At 59.3% G+C, this 25,573-nt stretch overlaps 1 protein-coding gene across 1 annotated transcript; it reads left to right on the forward strand.

Annotated features, from left to right (window-relative positions):
• Positions 1 to 24,709, forward strand: LOC100078225 (toll interacting protein). Its single transcript, XM_029058961.1, has 6 exons — positions 1 to 216; positions 17,849 to 17,998; positions 19,284 to 19,466; positions 19,570 to 19,722; positions 20,099 to 20,189; positions 24,457 to 24,709. Exons 1-6 carry the CDS (start codon positions 184 to 186, stop codon positions 24,669 to 24,671), a joined length of 825 nt encoding a protein of 274 aa, XP_028914794.1. The 5' UTR covers positions 1 to 183; the 3' UTR covers positions 24,672 to 24,709.
• The last annotated feature ends 864 nt before the right edge of the window (positions 24,710 to 25,573 follow it).

Genomic DNA, 25,573 nt, shown 5'->3' on the forward strand with positions numbered 1-25,573 from the left:
CGGGGGCGGCCGGCGGTTTGACGGCAGCGGGCGCGGGGGGCAGCGGCCTGACCCGCCCGCACGGACCCGGCCTCCTCCCGCTCTCCGTCTCTCCGCCTCTCCGTCCGTCCCTCCGCCCGTCCGGCCTCGGGCCCCTGCGTGAGGGCCGCGGGCGGCGCCCTCGCCCTCGCCCTCGGGGACGACATGGCGACCACCGTCACCACCCAGCGGGGCCCGGTGAGGACACCCCCACCCCACCCCCACCCCATCCCGGGGGGCGCCCTGTCTGTCTGTCTGTCTGTGTCGGGGGGGGGAGGTCCCCCGTCTCCTCACCCCACCCCCCCCCCACCCCGGGGCTGGACATGAGGGGGCCTCGTCTCCTCACACACACCCCTCCCCCACAGCTGGACTGGGGGGGGGGCGGGATATATTTTATATATATATATATATACACATGCACACACACATATATACACATGCACACACACATATATACACACGCACACACACATACACACACACGCACACACACATATATACACACACATATACACATACACACATATATACACATATATACGCATACACACACATATACACACATATATGCACACACATACACACACGCATTTACACATACACACATATATACACATACACACACGTATACACACATATATGCACACACAGACACACACATAGATACACACATATATACACACACATATATATGCACACACACATATACACATATATACACATATGCACACATATACACACACACATTACACACATATACATATATATGTTTGTGCATGTTTGGCAGGGAAATCCCTGTCTCCTCAGACCCCTCCCCCCCAAGCTGGATTGGGGGGGGTGTCTCCCTGTCTCCTCAGAGCCCCCCCCTGGCTGGACTGGGGGGGGTGTGTGTGTGTAAAATCCCTTTTTTCCTCAGACTGCCCCCCAGGCTGGATTGAGGTGGGGGTCTCCCTGTCTCCTCAGAGCCCCCCCTGGCTGGACTGGAGGGTGTGTGTATGTGTCTGTGTGTAATAATAATAATGTTGGTATTTGTTAAGCATTTACTATGTGCAGAGCACTGTTCTAAGCGCTGGGGAAATCCAGGGTCAGCAGGTTGTCCCACATGAGGCTCCCAGTCCTAATAATAATGTTGGTATTTGTGAAGCGCTTACTACGTGCAGAGCACCGTTCTAAGCGCTGGGGGAGATACAGGGTCATCGGGTGGTCCCACGTGAGGCTCACAGTCTTCATCCCCATTTTACAGATGAGGGAACTGAGGCCCAGAGAAGTGAAGTGACCTGCCCACAGTCACACAGCTGACCAGTGACAAAGCTGGGATTCGAACCCATGACCTCTGACTCCCAAGCCCGGGCTCTTTCCACTGAGCCCCGCAGCAGATATTCATTCATTCAGTCGTATTTATTGAGCGCTTCCTATGTGCAGAGCACTGTACGAAGCGCTTGGAATGGACAGTTGGGCAACAGATAGAGACCATCCCTGCCCATCGACGGGCTTACAGTCTAATCGAGATATATAGATAAGGTCATCACGTTGACCCACGTGGGGCTCACAGTCGTCATCCCCATTTTACAGACGAGGTCACTGAGGCCCGGAGAAGTGAACTGACTTGCCCAAAGTCGCTGACAAGTGACGGAGCCGGGATTAGAACCCACGTCCTCTTGACTCCCAAGCACGGGCTCTTTCTGCGAAACCACGCTGCTTCTGGGGGATGGGCGTGGGGGGGGGGGGCTTCAGTTTTGGGGTGTAGCCAGGGTGGGATTGGTGACTATTCAGTTCCCTTAATTAATGTTGGTATTTGTTAAGCGCTTGCTACGTGCAGAGCACTGTTCTGAGCGCGGGGGGAGATACAGGATAATCGGGTTGTCCCACGTGAGGCTCCCAGTTAATCCCCATTTTACAGATGAGGCAGCTGAGGCCCAGCGAAGTGAAGGGACTTGCCCACAGTCACACAGCTGACAAGGGGCAGAGGCGGGAGTCGAACCCACGCCCTCCGACTCCCAAGCTCGGGCTCTTTCCACCGAGCCACGATGCTGCCCTACTATTAGGGGAGGCCAGTTAGGGTTTCTGGAATTCTTGGGAGGGGGGCCGAACCAATCCAGAAGATGTTTAGATAAGAAACCACATTGCTAATACTATTGATAATAGTGGTATTTGTTAATCACACCGGGCAAAGCACTCTGCTAGACGCCGGGTTAGTTGCAGTGCAGTCGGATCAGAGACGACTGTCCCCCGGGGTGTTCACGGTCTAAGGTGGAGGGAGACTGTGTTCAATCTACATTTTACAGGTGAGGAAACTGAGGCCCAGAGGAATCGCGTGACTTCCCCGAGGTCACATAGCAGGCAGGCAGCGGAGGAGCGATTAGAACCCAGGTCCAGGCATTCCCGGACCCCTCCCTCTTTCCACTAGGCCGCCCCGTTGCTGTCCCGTCCTCGCCAAGAGGTTGGGTGCCGAGGCTGGAACCTCTGGGGAGGTGCCCGGAGAGACGAGATCTCCCAGATTTCTCTGCCGTTGCTCAACCCCAGCGGGAGAAAAAAAGCACTTTGCAGTGTCTCCCTCTCTCCTTTTGCAGTATCGAAGGGGCAACTTTTGACCTGCCCCGGCGTCCCCCCGGGGAGGGGTGGGGCAGGCAGGACTTGTTCATCCTCTTCTCCCTACACCCCGTGAGTTAATTCCGGCAGCCAGTGGCCTCAGAGGAGGGAGAGCTGCAGTCCTCCCCCTTGCCCAGCGGGCTGCTCACTTGATTTTTTATTTTTCGTTTATGGCATTTCTTAATAATAATGTTGGTATTTGTTAAGCGCCCACTATGCGCAGAGCACTGTTCTAGCGCCGGGGTAGATGCAGGGTAATCAGGCTGTCCCGCGTGAGGCTCACGGTTAAGCCCCATTTGACAGACGAGGGAACCGAGGCCCAGAGAAGCGAAGCGACTTGCCCACGGTCGCCCAGCTGACAAGGGGCGGAGCCGGGATTCGAACCCATCACCTCTGACTCCCAAGCCCGGGCTCTTTCCGGACTTGGATACAGATAATCAGATCGGACACAGTCCCTGTCCCATATGAGGCTCACACTCTAAAGTGGCAGGGGAAAGATGTTGGTATTTGCTAGTATTCGTTAAGCGCTCACTATGTGCAGAGCACTGTTCTAAGCGCCGGGGTAGATGCAGGGTAATCAGGTTGTCCCACCCGAGGCTCACGGTTAATCCCCATTTGACAGACGAGGGAACCGAGGCCCAGAGAAGCGAAGCGGCTCGCCCACAGGCACCCAGCTGACAAGGGGCGGAGCCGGGATTCGAACCCACGACCTCTGACTCCCAAGCCCGGGCTCTTTCCACTGAGCCGCGCTGCTTTCTCATGATGGGACCCCCCTTTTCCAGATGAGGTCCCCGAGGCCCAGAGCGGTGATGTGACTTGTCCTAGGTCACCGGGCAGATATTGGGTGGAACTGGGATTAGAATCTCCGCCCCTTGTCAGCCGTGGGACCGGGGGCGAGTCGCTTCCCTTCTCGGCGCCTCAGTGACCTCATCTGTAAAATGGGGATGAAGGCTCTGAGCCCCTCGTGGGACAACCTGATTCCCCTGTGCCTCCCCCAGCGCTTCGAACGGTGCTCTGCACATAGAGAGCGCTTAACAAATCCCACCATTATCATCTAGGTCTTGTGAGTTGGCCCGGGCTCTATCCGTTAGAACACGCCGCTCTATCCACTAGGCCATCCTGTCTCTGACTCTCATTCAACCCCCATATTCAGTCCATCCCTAAATCCCGTGGGTCCCACCTCCAACACCTTCGCGAAAATCCACCCTTCTACCGCGTAGAACAGTCGCTCCTCCTCTCCCGCCTGGTTTAGTGCATCGGCCTCCTCGCCGACCTGCCAGCCTTCCGCCTCTCCCCGCTCCGGTCCACACTCCGTTCTGCTGCCCGGCTCATTCTTCTACAGAAACGTTCAGGACACGTCACCCTCCCCTCCTCAAAAAGCTCCAGTGGCCGCCCGGCCGCCCCCGCCTCACACAAAACCTCCTCCCCGTTGGCTTTTAAGCCGTCCGCCACCTTCCCCTCTCCTACCTCACCTCGCTTCTCTCCTGCCACAACCCAGCCTCGTTCCCCTGGTGAATCAGGGAAGCAGCGTGGCTCGGGGGCCGGACCCCCCCCCCCCCCCGGGCTTGGGAGTCCGAGGTCACGGGTTCGAATCCCGGCTCGGCCACTTGGCAGCCGGGTGACTGTGGGCGAGTCGCTTCGCTGCTCCGGGCCTCAGTGACCTCATCTGGAAAAGGGGGGGGGGGGTGAAGACCGCGAGCCGCACGTGGGACAACCCGATGACCCCGTATCTCCCCCGGCGCTTAGAACAGTGCTCTGTACACCGTAAGCGCTTAACAGATAGCAACGTTATTAGTGCTAACCTTCTCGTACCTCCGTCTCGTTTATCTCCCCTCTGACCTCTCGACCACATCCTCCCTCTGGCCTGGGACTCCCTCCCTCCCTCATATCAGACAGATAATTGCTGTCCCCGACTTCAAAACCTTATTGAAGACCCACCTCCTCCAAGAAGCCTTCCCTGCTTAAGCCCTCCCCGCCTTTTCTCCGACTCCCTTCTGCGTCGCCCTGACTCGCTCCCTTTATTCATCCTCCCTCCCATCCCCACAGCACTTACGTATATATCTCTAATTTCTCTATTTATTCCTGCATATGAATGTCCGTCTCCCCCTCTAGACTGTGGGCCGGCAGTGTTCGTTCAGTAGTATTTATTGAGCGCTTACTATGTGCAGAGCACCGTACTAAGCGCTTGGAGCGGACAAATCGGTAACGGATAGGGACAATCCCTGCCCTCTGACGGGCTTACAGATGAACGTGCCTAGTTGTTGTCGTGTCGTACTGTCCCAAGCGCTCAGTACGGCGCTTTGCGCCCAGGAAGCGCTCAATAAATCCCACTGGATGAATGAACGGGATGAGTGAATGAATGGTTCTTTTTCCCCAGCGCCCGGTGAGGCGAGCTGGGGTGATGGGTGGGCTGGTCAGCGGGGCGGAAAAGAAGCCACTTCTCTGTGCTCCGTAGCCCCCGACGCCGTCCAGATGGGGGGAGTTGTCCTGGGGGGGTTTGAGGCGGCTCACCGGGGCTCCCCCTCCTCCCGTTCGGGGAAGCAGCGCGGCTCGGTGGAAAAGAGCCCGGGCTTGGGAGTCAGAGGTCATGGGTTCGACTCCCGGCTCTGCCCCTTGTCAGCTGGGTGACTGTGGGCGAGTCCCTTCACTTCTCTGGGCCTCAGTTCCCTCCTCTGTCAAATGGGGATGAAGCCTGTGAGCCCCACGAGGGACCACCCGATCACCTTGTATCCCCCCAGAGCTTGGAGAAGCAGCGTGGCTCAGTGGAAAGAGCACGGGCTTTGGAGTCAGAGGTCATGAGTTCGAATCCCAGCTCTGCCGCTTGTCAGCTGTGTGACTGTGGGCGAGTCACTTCACTTCTCTGTGCCTCAGTTACCTTATCTGTAAAATGGGGATTAAGACTGGGAGCCCCACGTGGGACAACCCGATTCCCCTGTGTCTACCCCAGCGCTTAGAACGGTGCTCTGCACATAGTAAGCGCTTCACAAATACCAACATTTTTTTTTTTTTTTAGAACAGTGCTCTGCACATAGTAAGCGCTTCACAAATACCAACGTTATTATTATTATTCTGCCAGCTGCCGGAGGGCGAGGGGTCCAACTGGAAGCTCGTTGTCAGCGGGGAGTGGGTCTGTCCTGTTGTCCTCACCCAAGCGCTTAGGACAGTGCTCAGCACCCGGAAAGTGCTCAGTAAATACAGTCGTCTGACTGTTGAGAACTGCTGGGCTTCACCTGCCCCACCTGGTTCAGCTTCGACGTCCGGGTCGAGCGGTAGCTCGGAGAAGCAGCGTGGCTCAGTGGAAAGAGGCCCGGCTTTGGAGTCAGAGGTCACGGGTTCGAACCCCGGCTCCGCCGCCTGTCAGCCGGGTGACCGTGGGCGAGTCGCTTCGCTTCTCTGGGCCTCGGTTCCCTCATCTGGAAAATGGGGATGAAGACCGGGAGCCCCACGTGGGACGACCTGATTCCCCCGTGTCTACCCCAGCGCTTGGAACGGTGCTCTGCGCACAGTAAGCGCTTCACAGATACCAACATTATTAATAGGAATGTGCAGGGGTGTCGAGGGGGGCGTTCCTTTTTTTATGGTATTTCTGAAGCGCTTCCTCGAGACCGTTGTGGACAGGGAATGCGGCTCTGCTCTTTTATCCTCCCGAGCTCTTGGTGCTCTGCACCTAGTAAGCGCTCAATAAATACTAAGCTCACTGTGGACGGGGAAGGTGGGGCAGAGTGGATAGAGCCCAGGCCTGGGAGCCGGAAGGGCATGGGTTCTAATCCTCGCTCCGCCACTCGAGTTCTGTGTGACCTTGGGTATGTCACTTCTCTGGGCCTCAGTGACCTCGTCTGTAAAAGGGGGGTGAAGACCGTGAGCACTCATGGGACAGGGCCTGGGTCCAACCCGATTTGTTTGCATCCACCCAGCGCTTAGTACAGTGCCCGGCACATAGTAAGAGCTTGACAGAAGCCATAATTATTACTGTTATACGGTACTCTCCCAAGCGCTTGGTCCCTGGGCCGCGTCCTCCCGCGATCCCGGAACGCCCGCCCTCGTCACCTCCGCCAAACTCATTCTCTTCCCCTCTTCAAAGCCCTACTCAGAGCTCACCTCCTCCGAGAGGCCTTCCCACACCGAGCTCCCCCCTTTTTCCCTCTGCTCCCTCTACCCCCCGCTTCACCTCTGAAGCAGCCTGGCTCGGTGGAAAGAGCTTGGGCGTTGGAGTCAGAGGTCATGGGTTCGACTCCCGGCTTTGCCGCCTGTCAGCTGGGTGACTGTGGGCGAGTCACTTAACATCTCTGGGCCTCAGTTCCCTCATCTGTAAAATGGGGATTAACCGGGAGCCTCACGGGGGACAACCTGATGACCCTGTATCTCCCCCAGCGCTTAGAACGGTGCTCTTGCACATAGTAAGCGCTTAACAAATACCAACATGATCACCTCTCCGCAGCTAAACCCTCTTCTCCCCCCTTTCCCTCCGCTCCTCCCCCTCTCCCTTCCCCTCAGCACCGTACTCATCCGCGCGACCGTATATATTTTCATTACCCTATTTATTTTGTTAATGAGATGTACATCGCCTTGATTCTATTTATTTGCTCTTGTTTTAATGAGACGTCCCTCCCCTCGATTCTATTTATCGCCGTTGTTCTCGTCTGTCCGTCTCCCCCGATTAGACCGTGAGCCCGTCGACGGGCCGGGACCGTCTCTGTTACCCATTTGTCCATTCCGAGCGCTTAGTCCAGTGCTCTGCACATAGTAAGCGCTCAAGAAATACTGTTGAATGAATGAATACAGTGCTCTGCACACAGAAGCGCTCAATAAATACTAAGCTCGTTGTGGGCAGGGAATGTCTACTATTTTGTTGTATTTTACTCCCCCAAGTGCTCTGCACACAGTAAGCACTCAATAAATACGATCGATTGGCTACGTGTCAAGCACCGTCCCAAGCGTGGGGCAGATTCAAGATAATCCGGGCCCATTGTGAGGCTCATGGTCCAAGTAGTCAGTCGTATTTATTGAGCGCTTACTGTGTGCAGAGCACTGTACTAAGCGCTTGGGAGAGTGCAATATAAGATAGTTGGTGGATCCATTCCCTAAGCATTCATTCAGTCGTATTTATTGAGCACTTACTGGGTGCCAAGCGCTGCACTAAGCACTTGGGAGAGTACAGTACAACAGACAGACACATTCCCTGCCCACAACGAGCTCCCAGTCTAAGCAGCACTGTACCGAGCGGACGGTAGAGAGGACGGAACGGAGAAGCCGCGCGGCTCAGTGGAAAGAGCCCGGGCTTGGGAGTCGAGGACGTGGGTTCTAATCCCGGCTCCGCCACTTGTCTGCTGTGCGACCTTGGGCAAGCCGCTTCACTCCTCTGTTCCTCAGTGACCTCATCTGGAAAATGGGGTTTAAGACTGTGAGCCCCACGTGGGACAGCCCGATTACCTTGCATCTACCCCGGCTCTTAGAACAGTGCTTGGCACGTAGTAAGCGCTTAACAAATACCCTAATTATTATTACAGTCAGCGTTTAGACTGTGAGCCTGTTGTTGGGCAGGGAGTGTCTGTTGCCGAATTTTACATTCCAAGCGCTTAGTACAGTCCTCTGCCCGTAGCAAGCGCTCAATCAATGTGATCGAACGTGGCAGGATCCATGATGATGTCAGGGTGGACGGGACCGGAAATCAATTACAGGAGGGAGGAAGTAATAAGAGCTTAAAGATATGGAACGGTTAACTCTTGCCGGGGAGTGGATTCAGTCAGTCGGTGGTATTTATTGAGCGCTTACCGTGTGCAGAGCAACAATAAGCGCACGTTTCCTGCCCTTCAGTGCTGAGGAGAAGTGGAAGGGCTGAAGCGGCCCCTCCCAACCCCTTATCTCTTCCTCCTCCAAATGTGAGGCTGCTATCTTTTCCCCAATACTTTAGTTCCTTTTTCTTTTTATGGCATTTGTTAAACGTTTACTATGTGCCGGGAACTTTACTGAGGGCTGGGGTAGATAGAAGCTAATCAAGTTGGACACAGTCCATCTCCCACCTGGAGCTCGGTCTTAATCCCCATTTTACAGATGGTTTTTCGTTCGTAGGGTATTTGTTAAACGCTTATTCTGTGAAGGTACTGAGGGCTGGGGTAGGTCAGAGAAGCGGCGTGGCTCAGCGGAAAGAGCCCGGGCTTGGGAGTCAGAGGTCATGGGTTCGGATCCCGGCCCCGCCACCTGTCAGCTGTGGGACTGTGGGCGAGTCACTTCACTGGGCCTCAGTGACCTCATCTGGAAAATGGGGATTAACTGGGAGCCTCACGTGGGACCACCTGATGACCCTGTATCTACCCCCGCGCTTAGAGCAGTGCCCTGCACATAGTAAGCGCTTAATAAATACCAACATTATTATTATTACAAGCGATTCAGTTCGGACACGGTCCTTGTCCCACTGGCCTAGCCCCTTTTAGAGATGAGGTAACTGAGGCCTGGGGCGAGTCGGTCCGTCAGTCATATCTACTGAGCGCTTACCGTGTGCAGAGCGCAATACTAAGCGCATGGGAAAGTACAGTAAACAAACACATTTCTTGCCCACAACCATCTTACCTTTTTCGAGGGGGAAGAAGTAGTCAAACGACTTGCCCAAGATCACACAGCAGGCAAGCGGAGGAACTGGGATTAGAACCCAGGTTCTCTGACTCCCAGGCCTGGGCTCCTTCCACGAGGCCATGCTTCTTCCATCTTTCTTTATTAGAAAGGCCTTTTGGTAATAATAATAATGGTTATTATTATTACGAGGGTATTCGTTAAGCATTTACTTTGTGCCAGCTGCCGTTCCAAGCGCTGGGGTGGATACGTGCAAATCGGGCAGGACCCGGTCCCTGTCCCATGTGGGGCTCACAGTCCCAAGCCCCGTTTTCCAGATGAGGGAACTGAGGCCCAGAGAAGCGAGATGACTTGCCCAAGGTCACACGGCAGACAGGTGGCCGGGGTCGGGATTAGAATTCTTGAAGACAGCTCCCTCTGCGAGAAGCTCCACCCCGTCCCCAGTCCGATAAGCAGCGCCTCGAGAAGCAGCGCGGCCTCGCGGATAGAGCGTGGGCCTGGGAGTCGGAAAGTCGTGGCTTCTGATGCCGGCTCCGCCACGTCTGCTGTGTGACCTGGGGCAAGGCGCTTCGCTTCTCTGAACCTCGGTTACCTCATCTGGAAAATGGAGATTAAGACAGCGGGAGCTCCCTCCAAATCCCGACTGAAGGCTCACCTCCTCCAAGAGGCCTTCCCAGGCCAAGCCCCCTTTTCCTCATCTCCCCCTTTCTTCCGCATCACCTCCACACGTTCCCTTTGCCCTTCCTCCCTTCTCCCCGCCACAGCGCTTAAGTATTTATCTCTCTATAAATCTGTACCGATGCCTGTTTACTGATTTTGATGTCTGCCTCCCCGCCCAGACTGTAAACCCGTTGTGGGCGGGGATTGTCTCTCTTTATGGCTGAATTGTACTTTCCAAGCGCTTAGCACATTTCTCTGCCCATAGGAAGCACTCAATAAACGAACGTTGTTGAACGTTTACTATGTGCCAGGAACTTTACTGAGGGCTGGGGTAGATACAAGCTAATCAAGTCCATGTCCCTCATGGAGCTCACAGTCTTAATCCCCATTTTACGGGTCGTTTTTCGTTTGTAGGTTATTTGGTAAACGCTTATTCTGTGCAGGTACTGAGGGCTGGGGTAGATCCAAGCGATTCAGTTTGTCAGATTCGGTAAATACAGTTGAATGGATAAATGAATGACAGGGCCTGTGTCTAACCCGATTATCTTGTAGCTACCCCAGCGCCCAGAACAGTGCTTGGCACATAGTAAAAGCTTAACAAATACCTGCACCATCATCACCCGTTCAGCTCCGGTCACAAATCTCTGGGTGGGATGCGGAATCACCAGCCCGAGACGCCACTTTGGATAGTTTGACCCTGTAGCACTTGAGAGCACCGTATCCCGTTCTTCTTTTCTATTCCCTCCCCACCCTCCTCGCCCCCTTCACGCCATGCCCGTGTTTCGGGAAGATGGCCTTAGGCCGGCCCGGTTCAGGGGAGAGGAGAGCGAGTCGTCGCTCGTAAATTAGCAGGTGACGCTCATTCGTTCGTATTTATTGAAAGCTTACGGTGTGCAGGACCCTGTGCGACGCGCTTGGGAGCATATAGTATAACAATAAACACGTTCCCTGCCCACAAGGAGTTTACAGTTTATAGGGCGTGGCGGTTCAGGACCGGTCCGCGAGGGTGTCGAGGCCGGCAGCGGAGCCAACCCTCCAGTGGGGTGAGAAGCAGCGTGGTCTAGTAGTTAGAGCCCGGGCCTGGGAGTTAGAAGGACCTGGGTTAATAATAATAATAATAATGTTGGTATTTGTTAAGCGCTTACTATGTGCAGAGCACTGCTCTAAGCGCTCAGGGAGATATAGGGTCATCAGGTTGTCCCATGTGGGGCTCACAGTCTTAATCCCCATTTTACAGATGAGACACAGAGACGTGAAGTGACTTGCCCACAGTCACACAGCTGACAGGTGGCGGAGCCGGGATTTGAACCCATGACCTTTGACTCCCAAGCCCGGGCTCTTGCCACTGAGCCACGCTGCTTCTAATCCTGGTGCCGCTCCGTGGGATGTCGGGCAAGTCACGTCAGTTCTCTGGGCCTCTCTGCCTCATCTGTAAAATGGGGATTAATACTCTGAGCCGCGTGTCGGACGAGGGGCTCTGTCCAACCCGATCAGCTTACATCTCTTCCAGCGCTCAGTACGGTGCCTGGCCTACAGGGAGCACTTCGGAAGCAGCACGGCTTAGTGGATAGAGCATGGGCCCGGGAGTCAGAAGGAGCTGGGTTCTAATCCCAGCTGTGCCGCTTGTCTGCTCTGTGACCTCGGGCAAGTCATTTAGCGTGGCCTAGTGGATAGAGCCAGGGTCTGGGAGTCAGAGGACCTTTTCATTCAATAGTATTTATTGAGCGCTTACTATGTGCAGAGCACTGTACTAAGCGCTTGGGACCCGGGTTCTCATCCTGGTTCCCCTGCTTGCCTGCTCTCGGATCCCCTCCCCACCCCATCCTCCCCCTCTCCCCCTCCTTTCCCTCCCCTCAGCACTGTGCTCATTTGTATGTATTATTTATCACCCTATTAATTTTGTTAATGAGGTGTCCGTCCCCTTGATTCTATTTGTCCTGATGATGTCCTTCTTGTGTTGCTCTGCCGTCTGTCTCCCCCAATTAATAGTAATAATGTTGGTATTTGTTAAGCGCTCACTATGTGCAGAGCTCTGTTCGAAGCACCGGGTTCATCAGGTTGTCCCGTGTGAGGCTCCCAGTTTTAATCCCCATTCTGCAGTTGAGGAAACTGAGGCCCAGAGAAGTGAAGTGACTCGCCCACAGTCACCCAGCTGAGCAGAGCCGGGATTCGAACCCATGACCGCTGACTCCCGAGCCCGGGCTCTTTCCACCGAGCCCGTCACTGGGCGGCGATCGGCTCTATCTGTTGCCGAATTGCCCATTCCAGGCGCTTAGTACAGTGCTCTGCGCACGGTAAGCGCTCAATAAATACTGTTGAATGGATGAATCTGGGGCAGGTCCCTTTCTCTGGGCCCCAGCTCAGTCATCTGTAAAAGGGGGATGAGGACTGTGAGCCCCACGTGTCCCGATTACCTGCGTCTATCCCGGCGCTTAGTACAGTGCCTGATAGGTAGTAAGCACTTAGTAATGTCGTTACTAGCAAATACCAGGAAAAAAAAATCCTAGCCTAGAAGTGCTGGCCACCGGAGGGAATGAATAAACCGTGCACCTCCGGGTCGGTCCTGACGTGGAGGGCGTGGGGTGACTGGTGGTGGTTATTCAATAGTATTTATTGAGCGCTTACTATGTGCAGAGCACTGTACTGCGCGCTTGGAATGGACGAATCGGTAACAGATACAGTCCCCGCCCTTCGACGGGCTTACTTATTCAGTCTGATGTGATGTTTCCATCTTCATAGTGAAAAGAATTGTGCGCTTGAAGTGTGTAGTATGTACCAAGCGCCGTATTAAGCACCGCAGATTATCGGGTTGGCCTCCCCCTCCCACCGGGGACTCTCACAGTCTAAGGAAGAGGGAGAGCAGTTATCGATCCCCATTTTGCCGCCGGGGAAACTGAGGTGCAAAGCAACCGAGCGTCTGGTCCGGGCTCACGCGGTATTCATTCGTTCAATGGTATTTCTTGAGCGCTTACTAGGTGCGGAGCACTGGACCGAGCGCTCGGAATGAACCAGTCGGCAACAGATAGGGACGGCCCCTGCCGTCTGACGGGCTTACGGTCTGATCGGGGGAGATTAGGCAAGGAGGCAGGATTAGAACCCAGATCCTTTGACTCCCAGCCGGGCTCTTTCCACTGGGCCACGCCGCTTCTCTTTTTGCCCTCTGGTTCCTGGGTGTTCTCTGTTTTCCTCTCCATATTGGTCGGGCCCTCGTGAGGATCGGATGAAGGAAGCGGCTCTCTCCTCGATGTTTTCAGGCGTGCGCGGGGTCTCCCCGTTTCAGGGGTCTACGGAAGTGTCAATAATAATAATAATGTTGGTATTTGTTAAGCGCTTACTACGTGCAGAGCACCGTTCTCAGCGCTCGGGGAGATACGGGGGGTCTGAGGTTGTCCCACGTGAGGCTCCCGGTCTTCCTCCCCACTTTCCAGCTGAGGGAACCGAGGCCCAGAGAAGCGAAGCGACTCGCCCACGGTCCCGCAGCTGACAAGGGGCAGAGTCGGGATGCGAACCCGTGACCTCTGACTCCCAAGCCCGGGCTCTTTAATAATAATAATGTCGGTATTTGTTAAGCGCTCACTATGTGCAGAGCACCGTTCTAAGCGCGGGGGGAGATACGGGGTCATCGGGTCGTCCCACCCGAGGCTCCCAGTTAATCCCCATTTTCCAGATGAGGGAACGGAGGCCCGGAGAAGCGAAGTGACTCGCCCACGGTCACCCGGCTGACGAGGGGCAGAGCCGGGAGTCGAACCCGTGACCTCTGACTCCGAAGCCCGGGCTCTTTCCACTGAGCCGCGCTGCTTTAATCCCTGGGCCTGGCTACAGGAGCAGTAACGGTATTTGTTAAACGCCCCCCTGTGTATACTATCCTACGCTAAACGCCTGGGAGAGTCAACCGAAGGGCGAGACAGGGGACGTGTGTTGACCGACTCTGAAGCAGCGCGGCTCAGTGGCAAGAGCCCGGGCTTGGGAGTCAGAGGTCATGGGTTCGAACGCCGCCTCTGCCCCTTGTCAGCTGTGGGCGAGTCACTTCGCTTCTCGGTGCCTCGGTTCCCTCATCTGGAAAATGGGGGTGAAGACTGGGAGCCCCACGTGGGACAGGGACCGTTTCCAACCCGACCTACCCCAGTGTTTAGAACAGTGCTTGCGCTTAACAAATACCATCATTGGGAAGCGGCGTGGCTCAGTGGCAAGAGCCCGGGCTTGGGAGTCAGAGGTCATGGGTTCGAACGCCGCCTCTGCCCCTTGTCAGCTGTGTGACCTGTGGGCCAGTCGCTGCGCTTCTCTGGGCCTCAGTTTCCTCAACTGTAAAATGGGGATTAAAACTGTGAGCCTCACGTGGGACGACCCGATGACCCTGTATCTCCCCCAGCGCTTAGAACAGTGCTCTGCACATAGTGAGCGCTTAACAAATGCCAACATTATTATTCTTAATTGGGGGAGACAGACGGCAGAGCAAAACAGAACGAAACAAAAACAACATTATCACGATAAAGAGAATCAAGGGGACGGACACCTCATTAACAAAATAAATAGGGTAATAAATAATATATACAAATGGATTGTATTGAAAGAGCCCGGGCTTGGGAGTCAGAGGTCATGGGTTCTAATTCCGGCTCCGCCGCTTGTCAGCTGTGTGACCTTGGGCAAGTCACTTCACTTCTCTGGGCCTCAGTGACCTCATCTGTCAAATGGGGATGAAGACTGGGAGCCCCGTGTGGGACAACCTGATCACCTTGTATCCACCCCACTGCTCAGAACCAGTGCTTTGCACCTAGTAAGCGCTTAACAAATCCCATCATTATTATTATTAGTAGTGATAAGTGCTCAATAAATTGGGCAGGGATCGTCTCTCTCTGTGGCCGATTGTCCGTTCCAAGCGCTTTGTACAGTGCTCTGCACAGAGTAAGCGCTCACTAAGTCACTTAACTTCTCTGTGCCCCAGTTACCTCACCTGTCAAATGGGGGATGAATAAATTGTGGTATTGGTTAAGCGCTTACTATGGGCAAAGCACTGTTCTCAGCGCTGGGGCATACAAGGCGATCAGGTTGTCCCACGTGGGGCTCACAGTTTTTTAATCCCCATTTGACAGATGAGGTAACTGAGGCCCAGAGAAGTGAAGTGACTTGCCCAAGATCACAAAGCTGACTAGCGGCGGAGCCGGGATTAGAACCCGTGACCTCTGACAAGACTGTGCGCCTCACGTGGGACAACCTGATGACCCTGTATCTCCCCCAGCGCTGAGAACAGTGCTCTGGACGTAGAAAGCGCTCAACAAATACCAACATTATTATTATTACTACTACTAATAATAATAAATACTATTGAATGAATGAAATTGACTGACTGTAGTAGAACTGAACGGCCACCAGGAGGTGCCAAAGTCGTAGCCGTGAATTTCCACCCTGAATTTTTCCTGCTTTTCCTAATATTCATTCAATAGTATTTATTTTAATACTATCGAAGTCTTTAATACTATTAAAATAACTACAGCAGGTTATTTGAATTGGGCACGGAACCGCAAAGGGGACTGTGATACAATCCCTGGAACAGCGAGGCGTGCTTGACGCCTAGGAAGTGCTTAAATGCCGTCATTATTATCAATTGTCCATTCCAAGCGCTCAGCACAGTGCTCTGCACACAGTGAGCGCTCGATGAATGGAGAAGCAGCGTGGCTCAGTGGCAAGAGCCTGGGCTTTGGAGTCAGAGGTCGTGGGTTCGACTCCCGGCCCTGCCACTCGTCAGCCGTGTGACTGTGGGCGAGTCACTTCACTTCTCTGGGCCTCAGTTCCCTCATCTGTCAAATGGGGATTAACTGGGAGCCTCCCGGGGGGCGACCCGATGACCCCGTCTCTCCCCCAGCGCTTCGAACAGTGCTCTGCACGTAGTAAGCGCTTAACAGATACCAACGTCACCGTGATTGTTATTGTCTAGGAGAGCACCGTACGACAAGAGAGTAAGAGAAGCAGCGTGGCCTGGCGGCAAGAGCCCGGGCTTGGGAGTCAGCGGTCGTGGGTTCTAATCCCAGCTCCGCCACTTGCCTGCTGTGTGGCCTTGGGCAAGTCACTTCACTTCTCTCTGGGCCTCAGGTACCTCATCGGGAGAATGGGGACAGAGACCGCGAGCCCCACGTGGGACAACCTTGATTACCTTGTATCCACCCTAGTGCTTAGAACAGTGCTTGGCACTTACTAAGTGCTTAAATACCATTATTAATAATAATGTTGGTATTTGTTAAGCGCCGGGGTAGACACGGGGGAATCAGGATGTCCCGCGTGGGGCTCCCGGTCTCGATCCCCATTTTACAGATGAGGTCACTGAGGCACAGAGAAGTGAAGTGACTTGCCCACAGTCACACAGCTGACGAGTGGATTAATAACAATAAGCGTATACGTTCCCTGCCCTCGGCGAGCTTACGATCTAGAGGGGGAGACGGACGTCAAGAGAAATCAGTTACAGACAGGGACGTAAGTCCCGTGGGGCGAGTGGGCTTCCGTCCCCTTCGCTCCTCAGAAGCGGCGCCCTTTCAAGGACGCCGATGACCTCCGCCTTGCCAGATCCAACGGCCCCTGGTCCGTCCTCATCCTCCTCGACCCCTCGGCTGCCTTGGACACCGTGGACGACCCCCCACCCCGGCCCCGGAAACGTTACCCAACCTCGGTTTCACCGATTCCGTCGTCTCCCGGTTCTCCTCCCGTCTCTCCGGCTAGTCATTCTCGGTCTGTCTTTCCCGGGCTCCAGATCCGCCTCCGGCCCCGCGACCGTGGGGCTCCGGCGAGGTTCGGTTCCGGGTCCCCTTCTGTTCTCCGTCTACGCCCGCTCCCTCGGGGAACCCGCCCGCTCCGGCTACCGCCTCGCTCCCCTCCGGCCCCGATGTCTCTCCCTCGCTGCGGTCTCGCGTCTCCTCCCGCCTTCGGGACATCCCTCCGCGGACGGCCTCCCGTCACCGCGGGCTGAACGTGCCCCAGACACAACTGCTCAGCCTTCGCGGAGAGGGAGGCCTTCGTAACGGCTCTCGAGCCTCCCCAGAGTGGGGAGGTCCCTAGGAAGGGGGAGGATTCTCGTGCCCGGGTGGGAGGTTCGGCTACTTCCCCTTTTAGGGAGGAGGAAATGGAAGCTCAGAGAGCTTAAGTGACTCGCCCAAGGCCACGCAACGGGCTGGGACTAGAACTCGGGTTTCCCGACTCCCAGCCCTACCCCGCGTCCCCCAGTACGTGCCGCCTCCTCCCCCCCGGACTCGTATGGCCGCCTCGGTTCTGTTTATCGCCACCGCCCTCGTCCGTCCGTCTCCCCCGATTAGACCGTGAGCCCGACGGAGGGCGGGGACCGTCTCTCTCTGTTACCCGTTTGTCCGTTCCGAGCGCTTCGTACAGTGCCCCGCACGTACTGTCGAATGAACGCTCTACGTACAGAGCGCATAGCAAGCGCTCGGCGTGGCCCGGTGGCAGGAGCCCGGGCTTGGGAGTCAGAGGTCATGGGTTCGAGTGCCGGCCCCGCCACTTGTCAGCTGTGGGACTGTGGGCGAGTCACCTGGCTTCTCCGAGCCTCAGTTCCCTCAGCTTTAAAATGGGGATGAAGACCGGGAGCCTCACGTGGGACGACGCGATTCCCCTGCGTCTGCCCCAGCGCTCAGAACGGTGCTCCGCGCCTAGTCGGCGCTTAACGAACACCAACGTTATTAGTAGCGTCGAATGATTGAATGAGCCAGACGGGGTCGGACGCAGTCCCCGTCTCCAACGGGGCGCCCCGTCTCGATTCCCCCTTCGACAGATGAGGGAACCGAGGCCCGGAGAAGTGAGGCGACCGGCCCCGGGGTCACGCGGTGGACCACGGGCGGAGCCGGGACCCGGGTCCTTCCGGCCGCCAGGCCCGGGGTCGCTCCAGATCGGAGTTCGAGGCGGGGGGCGGGGGGCCGGACAGGGCGACCCGCCGGCCCGGGTGGAGGAGGGGGGCCCGCCCCGGGGCGGTGGGGGCGACGGGGCCCGCCCGAGCCGACTCCGCCCCCTCGCTCCGCAGGTGTTCGTCGGCGACCTCCCTCGGGACTTCCTGCGCATCACCCCCACGGCCCAGCAGCGGCAGACCCAGCTGGACGCCCAGGCGGCCCAACAGCTGCAGTACGGCAGCCCCCTGGGAACCGTCGGCCGCCTCAGCGTCACCGTGGTGCAGGTGAGGCCCGGCCGGGGGGGGGGGGGACCGGGAACCCGCCGCCTCGGCGAGCTCTATCCTCTGCCGAGCGCGTAGCGCGGCGCCCGGCACACGGTCGGCGCTCCGTAAAGACCGTCGAGCGATCATAAAGCGTGGCGACGGTACTCGCTACGCCGGGCCAAGCCCTGTCGGTAACGGTGACGATTATCCTGGTGCGCGTTGAGCGCCTAGGTGGCGCAGTGGAAGGGGCCCGGGCTTGGGAGGCAGAGGTCACGGGTTCAAATGCCGGCTCCGCCACTCGGCGGCTGGGTGACGGCGGGCGAGTCGCTTCACTTCTCTGGGCCTCAGTGACCTCATCTGGAAAATGGGGATTAACCGGGAGCCCCCCGTGGGGCGACCCGATTCCCCCGTATCTCCCCCAGCGCTTAGAACAGCGCTCCGCGCACAGTAAGCGCTTAACAGATACCGACGTTATCATCATCATCGCTGTCGCCACGTGCCAAGCACCGTTCCGAACACGGGTCGATAGAAGGTTATCGGGTCGGACGGGGTCCCTGTAGAGATCGTGTCTCTTTGGTGCCGAACTGTAGTTCTCAAGCGCTTAGTAGGGCGCTCAATAAGTACGACTGAATGAACGAACCAACACCCCAGTGCTCCGTACGGGGCCTGGCCCTCGCCGGGCTGGGAGTCAGAAGGACCTGGGTTCTCTGCCCGGCTCCACCGTTGGTCTGCTGTGTGACCTCGGGCAAGTCCCCTCATTGCCTGGGAAGCAGCGTGGCTCAGCGGAAAGAGCCCGGGGCTCGGGAGTCGGAGGTCACGAGTTCGAATGCCGGCCCCCGTCGGCCGTGTGACCGTGGGCGAGTCACTTCACTTCTCTGGGCCTCGGTGACCTCCTCTGTAAAATGGGGATGAAGACCGGGAGCCCCGCGTGGGCCGACCTGATGACCCCGTATCTCCCCAGCGCTTAGAACAGTGCTCCGCACGGAGTAAGCGCTTGACGAATACCAACGTTGTTATTCACTTCTCTGGACCTCGGTTCCCCATATCTGTAAAATGGGGACGGGACCGTCGTCGACCTGATTGACGTCTGTCTGCCCCAGCGCTTAAAACGGTGCTTGGCGCACGGTAAGCGCTCAGCCGGGGCCCTGATTATTATTACCGTCAGGAGCGCTCAACAGATACCGTTAAAAAAAAGAGAGAGGGTCCGTCCCTCACCTCCCGGGAGGCGTCCTGGGGTGGGGGGGGGGGGGGGGGCCGCTCCCGTCGGCCCTGACCTCCCCGGCGGGCCGCTCCTCCGCTCCCGCAGGCGAAGTTGGCCAAGAACTACGGGATGACCCGCATGGATCCGTACTGCCGGATCCGGCTGGGCTACGCCGTGTACGAGACGCCGACGGCTCACAACGGCGCCAAGAACCCCCGCTGGAACAAGGTCATCCAGTGCACGGTGCCCCCCGGCGTGGACTCCTTCTACCTGGAGATCTTCGACGAGGTCGGGAGCGGGGCCGCGGGCGGGCGGGCGGGCGGGCGGGCCGGGGAGACCGGCGGGGCCGCCCCCGGGGCCGTTGACGGCGTCCCCTCTCCTCCCCCGGCAGCGAGCCTTCTCCGTGGACGACCGCATCGCCTGGACCCACGTCACCATCCCCGAGGGGCTGAGGCAGGGCAGGGTGGAGGACGAGTGGTACAGTCTGAGCGGCAGGCAGGGCGACGACAAGGAAGGCATGATTAACCTGGTCATGTCCTACACGGTGAGCGCCCCCCGCCCCGGCGGGAGGGACGCGTGGCGGGGCTGGCGCCGAGGCGCACGCGGGCCTGAGGGCCGGCTCCGCGCGCGTACGGACGGGGACGTGCGGGGGACGCGGGGCGGCGGACCGTGTGGGCCTGGGTCCCAGCCGCCCGGGACGTCGGCCCACCGGGGCCGTCGCCCCCGGGTACCCTTCCTCCTCCGCGTGCCCCCTCCGGGGCCGCGGCCGTCCCCCCGGGGTCCGTCTCCCACGCACGCGTTCGCGCGCGCGCGCCCCGCGGGGGCACGGGGGGCCGCCGCTTATCCCGCCCAACGCCCGCGGTGCCCGATGGCGTGCGGAGCGTCCTGACGGCCGCCCCCGGTGCTCTCTCTCGGTCCAGTCGCTCCCCGCCGCCATGATGATGCAGCCGCAGCCGGTGGTGCTGATGCCCACGGTGTACCAGCAAGGCGTCGGCTACGTGCCCATCACAGGTCCGTGGACCCCCCCACCCCCCCCCGGCCCCTCCGCCTCCCCCGAGGCCGCGGGGCCCCCTCCCCGGGCCGCCCCCGTGCGACGTGGGAAGGCGGGATGGGGGGAGCGTCGGCAGCCACCCCCGAGGACCCTTCCCCCCCCGAGGCGGGGCCGGGGGGTGGGCGGCGGGAGGGCGTCCCCCTCCACCCACCCCGACTCCCGTCGGTGGTACCCGGCCCCGGGCGGGGACCGTCGTGAGCCGGGAACCCCCGGCGCCTGTCCGAGCTTGATTCGCGGTCCGTCGCTCGGTCAGCGGTATCTCTCAATAATGTTGGCATTTGTTAAGCGCTTACCAGGCGCAGGGCACCGTTCTGAGCGCCGGGGGAGACGCGGGGGAATCGGGTCGCCCCGCGTGGGGCTCCCGGTCTCCATCCCCATCTTCCAGGCGAGGGATCCGAGGCCCGGAGAAGCGAAGCGACCCGGCCACGGTCACCCGGCTGACGAGCGGCCCAGCCGGGACTCGAACCCGTGACCTCTGACTCCCGAGCCCGGGCTCTTTCCACTGAGCCTTCTCGAGCGCTTACCGTGCGCAGGACACCGGACTGGGCGCCCGGGCTGCTTAGAATAGGCATGGCTCGGTGGAAAGAGCCCGGGCTTCGGAGTCAGAGGTCACGGGTTCGACTCCCGGCTGGGCCGCTCGTCAGCCGGGGGACCGCGGGCGGGTCGCTTCGCTTCTCCGGGCCTCGGTGACCCCGCCTGTAGAACGGGGGTTAACCGGGAGCCTCCCGTGGGACGACCCGGTGACCCCGGATCTACCCCGGCGCTTAGAACGGTGCTCGGCACGCAGGAAGCGCTTAACCGATACCAACGTTATTAGCAGAAGCGGCGCGGCTCAGTGGAAGAGAGCCCCCCGGGCTTGGGAATCGGAGGTCGTGGGTTCTACTCCCGGCTCTGCCGCTTATCGGCTGTGTGACTTGGGGCAAGTCACTTCGCTGGGCCTCGGTGACCTCGTCCGGAAAATGGGGATGAGGTCTGTGAGCCCCACGTGGGACGACCTGGTGACCCTGTATCTGCCCCAGCGCTTATCTCACTTCACTTCTCTGTGCCTCAGTGACCTCATCTGTAAAATGGGGGATTAAGACTGTGAGCCCCACCTGGGACAATCGGATTCCCTTGTGTCTCCCCCAGCGCTTAGAACGGTGCCCGGCGCATAGTAAGCGCTTGACAGATACCGACGTTATTATTATTATTACGGTTAAGTAAGCGCTTAACAGATACCGTTATTATTATCATTATTATTCTTATTATTGGGTGACGGTGGATTTGGTTGATGCGGTCCCCGCCCACAGACAAGCAGCGTGGCTCAGTGGAAAGAGCCCGGGCTTCGGAGTCAGAGGTCATGGGTTCGAATGCCGGCTCGGCCACTCGGCAGCTGTGGGACTTGGGGCGAGTCGCTTCACCTCTCGGCGCCTCAGTGACCTCATCTGTAAAATGGGGATTGAGACCGTGAGCCCCACGCGGGACAGCCTGATTCCCCCGTGTCTGCCCCAGCGCTTAGAACGGTGCTCGGCACATAGTAAGCGCTCAACAAATACCGACGTTATTATTGTTAGAGCTTCCAGTCTAGAGCGAGAGACCGGGCCTTTAAAGAGAAGCAGCGTGGCTCACTGGAAAGAGCCCGGGTTTGGGAGTCAGAGGTCATGGGTTCAAATCCCCACTCCGCCACCTGGCAGCCGTGTGACCGTGGGCGAGTCGCTTCACTTCTCTGGGTCTCAGTGACCTCATCTGGAAAATGGGGATGAAGACCGCGAGCCCCGCGTGGGACAACCTGATCACCTTGTAGCCTCCCTAGCGCGTAGAACAGTGCATTGCACATAGGGTTTACCGGATGCCGTCGTTATTATTATCATTATTATTATTATTATGAAACCATTTCGAAAATTTTCCAAAATGGTATTCGTTAATAATAATAAGAAGAATAATAACGCTGGTATCCGTTAAGCGCTCACTAGGTGCCGAGCGCTGTTCTAAGCGCTGGGGTAGGGTAATCGGGTCGTCCCACGTGAGGCTCACGGGTAATCCCCATTTTGCAGATGAGGTCACTGAGGCCCAGAGAAGTGACTCGCCCACAGTCACACAGCTGGCAAGCGGCCGAGCCGGGAGTCGGACCCCCGACCCCCGACTCCGAAGCCCGGGCTCTTTCCGGTGAGCCGCGCTGCCTCCCCACTGCACCGAGCGCTTGGGAAGAGTCCCCTCGTTCGGTCGTATTTATCGAGTGCCTACCCTGTGCAGAGCACTGGACCAAGCGCTTGGGAGAGTTCAGTGCGACAACAGGGACGATCCCTGCCCGCAGGGAGCTCACAGCCTAGAGAGGGAGACGGGCGTTAGGGAGGCAACGTGGCTCAGTGGAAAGAGCCCGGGCTCTGGAGTCAGAGGTCGCGAGTTCGAATCCCCGCTCGGCCGCCCGTCAGCCGGGTGACCGCGGGCGAGCCGCTTCGCTTCTCCGGGCCTCGGTCCCCTCGTCTGGAAGATGGGGATGGAGACCGGGAGCCCCACGCGGGACGACCCGATTCCCCCGCGTCTCCCCCGGCGCTCAGAACGGTGCTCGGCGCACGGTAAGCGCTTAACCGATACCAACATTATCATTATCAATATACATAAACAAAGAGATTTAATTAATTAATGTTGATGTTGGTATCGGTTAAGCGCTTACTACGTGCCGAGCCACCGTTCTAAGCGCTGGGGTGGACACGGGGGAATCGGGTCGTCCCCCGTGGGGCTCACAGTCTTCATCCCCGTTTTACAGATGAGGGAACTGAGGCACCGAGGAGTGAAGTGACGCGCCCACGGTCACACAGCCGGCAAGTGGCAGAGCTGGGATTCGAACTCATGAGCCCTGACTCCAAAGCCCGGGCTCTTCCCACTGCGCCACGCTGCTTCTTCAGATTTCAGATTTAGACGCGTGTGCCGTGGGGATGGGACGGGGGCTGAATGAAGGGAGCAAGTCCGGGCGACGCAGAAGGAGAGGGGGAGGATAATGATAATAATAATGACGATGTCGGTATCTGTTAAGCGCTCACTACGTGCAGAGCACCGTTCTGAGCGCCGGAAAGAGACGCAGGGTCGGCGGGTCGGCCCGCGTGGGGCTCCCGGTCTCCATCCCCGTCCTACACGCGAGGGAACCGAGGCCCAGAGAAGCGAAGCGACTCGCCCACGGTCACCCGGCTGACAGGCGGCAGAGCGGGGATTCGAACTCATGACCCCCGACTCCAAAGCCCGGGCTCTGTCCACCGCGCCGCGCTGCTCCCCTAAGAATAGTAACGTCGCCATCGGTTAAGCGCTTGCTGTGTGCCGAGCACCGTTCTACGCGCCGGGGGAGATCCGGGGGCATCGGGTCGTCCCGGGTGAGGCTCCCACTTGATCCCCATTTTACAGATGAGGTCACTGAGGCACAGAGAAGCTTAAGTAATAATAATGCTGGTGTCTGTTAAGCGCTGACTAGGGGCAGAGCCCCGTTCTAAGCGCCGGGGGAGGGACGAGGTGATCGGGTGGCCCCCGCGTGAGGCTCCCGGTCTCCATCCCCGTCTTCCAGACGAGGGGACCGAGGCCCAGAGAAGCGAAGCGTCTCGCCCGCGGTCACCCCGCGGACGGGTGGCCGGGCCGGGATTCGAGCCCGTGACCTCCGACTCCCCAGCCCCTGCTCTCGCCCCTGAGCCGCGCGGCCTCTCGCACCCTTGTCTCCCGACTCTCGTCTCCCACTCTGCGGGGCGTTCCGTAGGGGCGGGTGTCGTTAGCCCTCCCCCAAACGCTCGGCACGGTGCTCTGCGCGCGGTAGGGCGTAGGCTCTACTTGAGAAGCGGCGTGGCTCGGTGGAAAGGGCACGGGCTTTGGAGTCCGAGGTCGCGAGTTCGAATCCCGGCTCGGCCGCCGCTCGGCCGGGTGACCGCGGGCGAGCCGCTTCGCTTCCCCGGGCCTCGGTCCCCTCGCCTGGAAGATGGGGATGGAGACCGGGAGCCCCACGCGGGACGACCCGATTCCCCCGCGTCTCCCCCCCGGCGCTCAGAACGGTGCCCTGCGCCCGGTAAGCGCTTAACAGATACCCACGGGATTAACTCCTCCGGGGCAGGGATCGGGTCTACTGACCCGGTCCCGAGCGCTCGGCGCGGTGCCCTGCCAGCGGTAGATCGGAAGCTCCCGGGGGGGAAGGGATCGCGTCTGCTGACTTCGCCCTGTCCCGAGCGCCCGGTAGACCGCCCGCGGCGCTCACGCTCGTCTCCTCGCCCCCAGGAATGCCCGCCGTCTGCAACCCCGGCATGGTCCCCGTGGCGCTGCCCCCGCCGGCGGCGGCCCCCCGGGCCCCGTGCTCCGCCGAGGACCTCGGAGCCATCCGGGACATGTTCCCCAACGTGGACGGGGAGGTCATCCGCTCCGTGCTGGAGGCCCAGAGGGGGAACAGGGACGCGGCCATCAACTCCCTGCTTCAGATCGGGGAGGAGTCGTAGGCTCTCCCCTCCCCGCCGCCCCGCCCCCCCCCCCCGTCCCGTCCCGCTCCCTCCGTGCCCCCCCCCCCCGGCCCCCGCCCCTCCCCCGCCTGGCCGCGTCCCCCCCCCCGCCCCGGCCGTTGGCGGCGCGCGGCGGCCCCCGCGCGCCCCCCCCCGCGGGTCGGCTCTCCCCCGTCACTCGCGTCTCCGCCGGCGGGGGGCTCGGGGAGCCGGGAGGGCGGTCGGGGCGGCCCTCCCTCCCCCTCCGTCCCCCGCCCCGGGGGAGAGCGCGGGCGAGCTCCCGGCTGCCCGGAGCCGCCCGCGAGCCGAGGTCCCCGCGGGACGTGCCGGACCTCTCCGCTCCCCACCTCCCCCGCCGCTTGTCCCCTCGCCTTTAATAAAATCTCCCGGCTTCCGAAGGCGGCCCCCGTGGCCGGGGAGGAGCCGGACCCCCCGGGTCCGCCCCCGACCCCGCCGGCTCCCGCCCCGTCCCCGGGGCCCGGGCGGAGGTCCCCCTCGGGCCGCCCCCGCCGCCTCCGATCTGTCTGCCGGCGTCCCGAGAGCGGCGGGCGGGGCGCGTCCGATCTGTGGACGACGGGCCCGGCCGGGGCCGCGGGCTCGGGGATGGGGTCCTCGCGGCCGGGATCGGGAGCGGGGGCCGCGGCGGGGCGTGGGCGCCGTCCCTCCCGGCCGCCCGGTCGGCCTCGGGCCGCCACCCCGGGCGTTCTCACGCCGGCGTCTGGCTCGGTCTCGGCCGGAGGGAACCGGGCGCCCCGCGGAGACGCCTCCGGACGCGAGAAGCCGCGGGAGCGGCGCCCCGAGATGCCGCCCGGACTCCTCCGCCCCCGCCCGGCGCCCCGCCCGCCTCGGGGACCCGCCGGGGAGCCCACGGGGGCCGGGGGTCGGCGGCGCCCGGGGCCGCC

The sequence above is a fragment of the Ornithorhynchus anatinus genome, chromosome 3 (assembly GCF_004115215.2).
Source record: "Ornithorhynchus anatinus isolate Pmale09 chromosome 3, mOrnAna1.pri.v4, whole genome shotgun sequence".
NCBI classification, from domain to species: Eukaryota; Metazoa; Chordata; class Mammalia; order Monotremata; family Ornithorhynchidae; genus Ornithorhynchus; species Ornithorhynchus anatinus.

What these genes read in the sequence shown, in the direction of transcription:
- LOC100078225 (XM_029058961.1), top strand. Translation starts at nt 184, where the DNA reads ATGGCGACCACCGTCACCACCCAGCGGGGCCCG. An exon ending in ACCTGGAGATCTTCGACGAG is followed by an intron (nt 19,467 to 19,569) that starts GTCGGGAGCGGG and finishes CTCCCCCGGCAG; the next exon opens with CGAGCCTTCTCCGTGGACGA. An exon ending in CGGCTACGTGCCCATCACAG is followed by an intron (nt 20,190 to 24,456) that starts GTCCGTGGACCC and finishes CCTCGCCCCCAG; the next exon opens with GAATGCCCGCCGTCTGCAAC.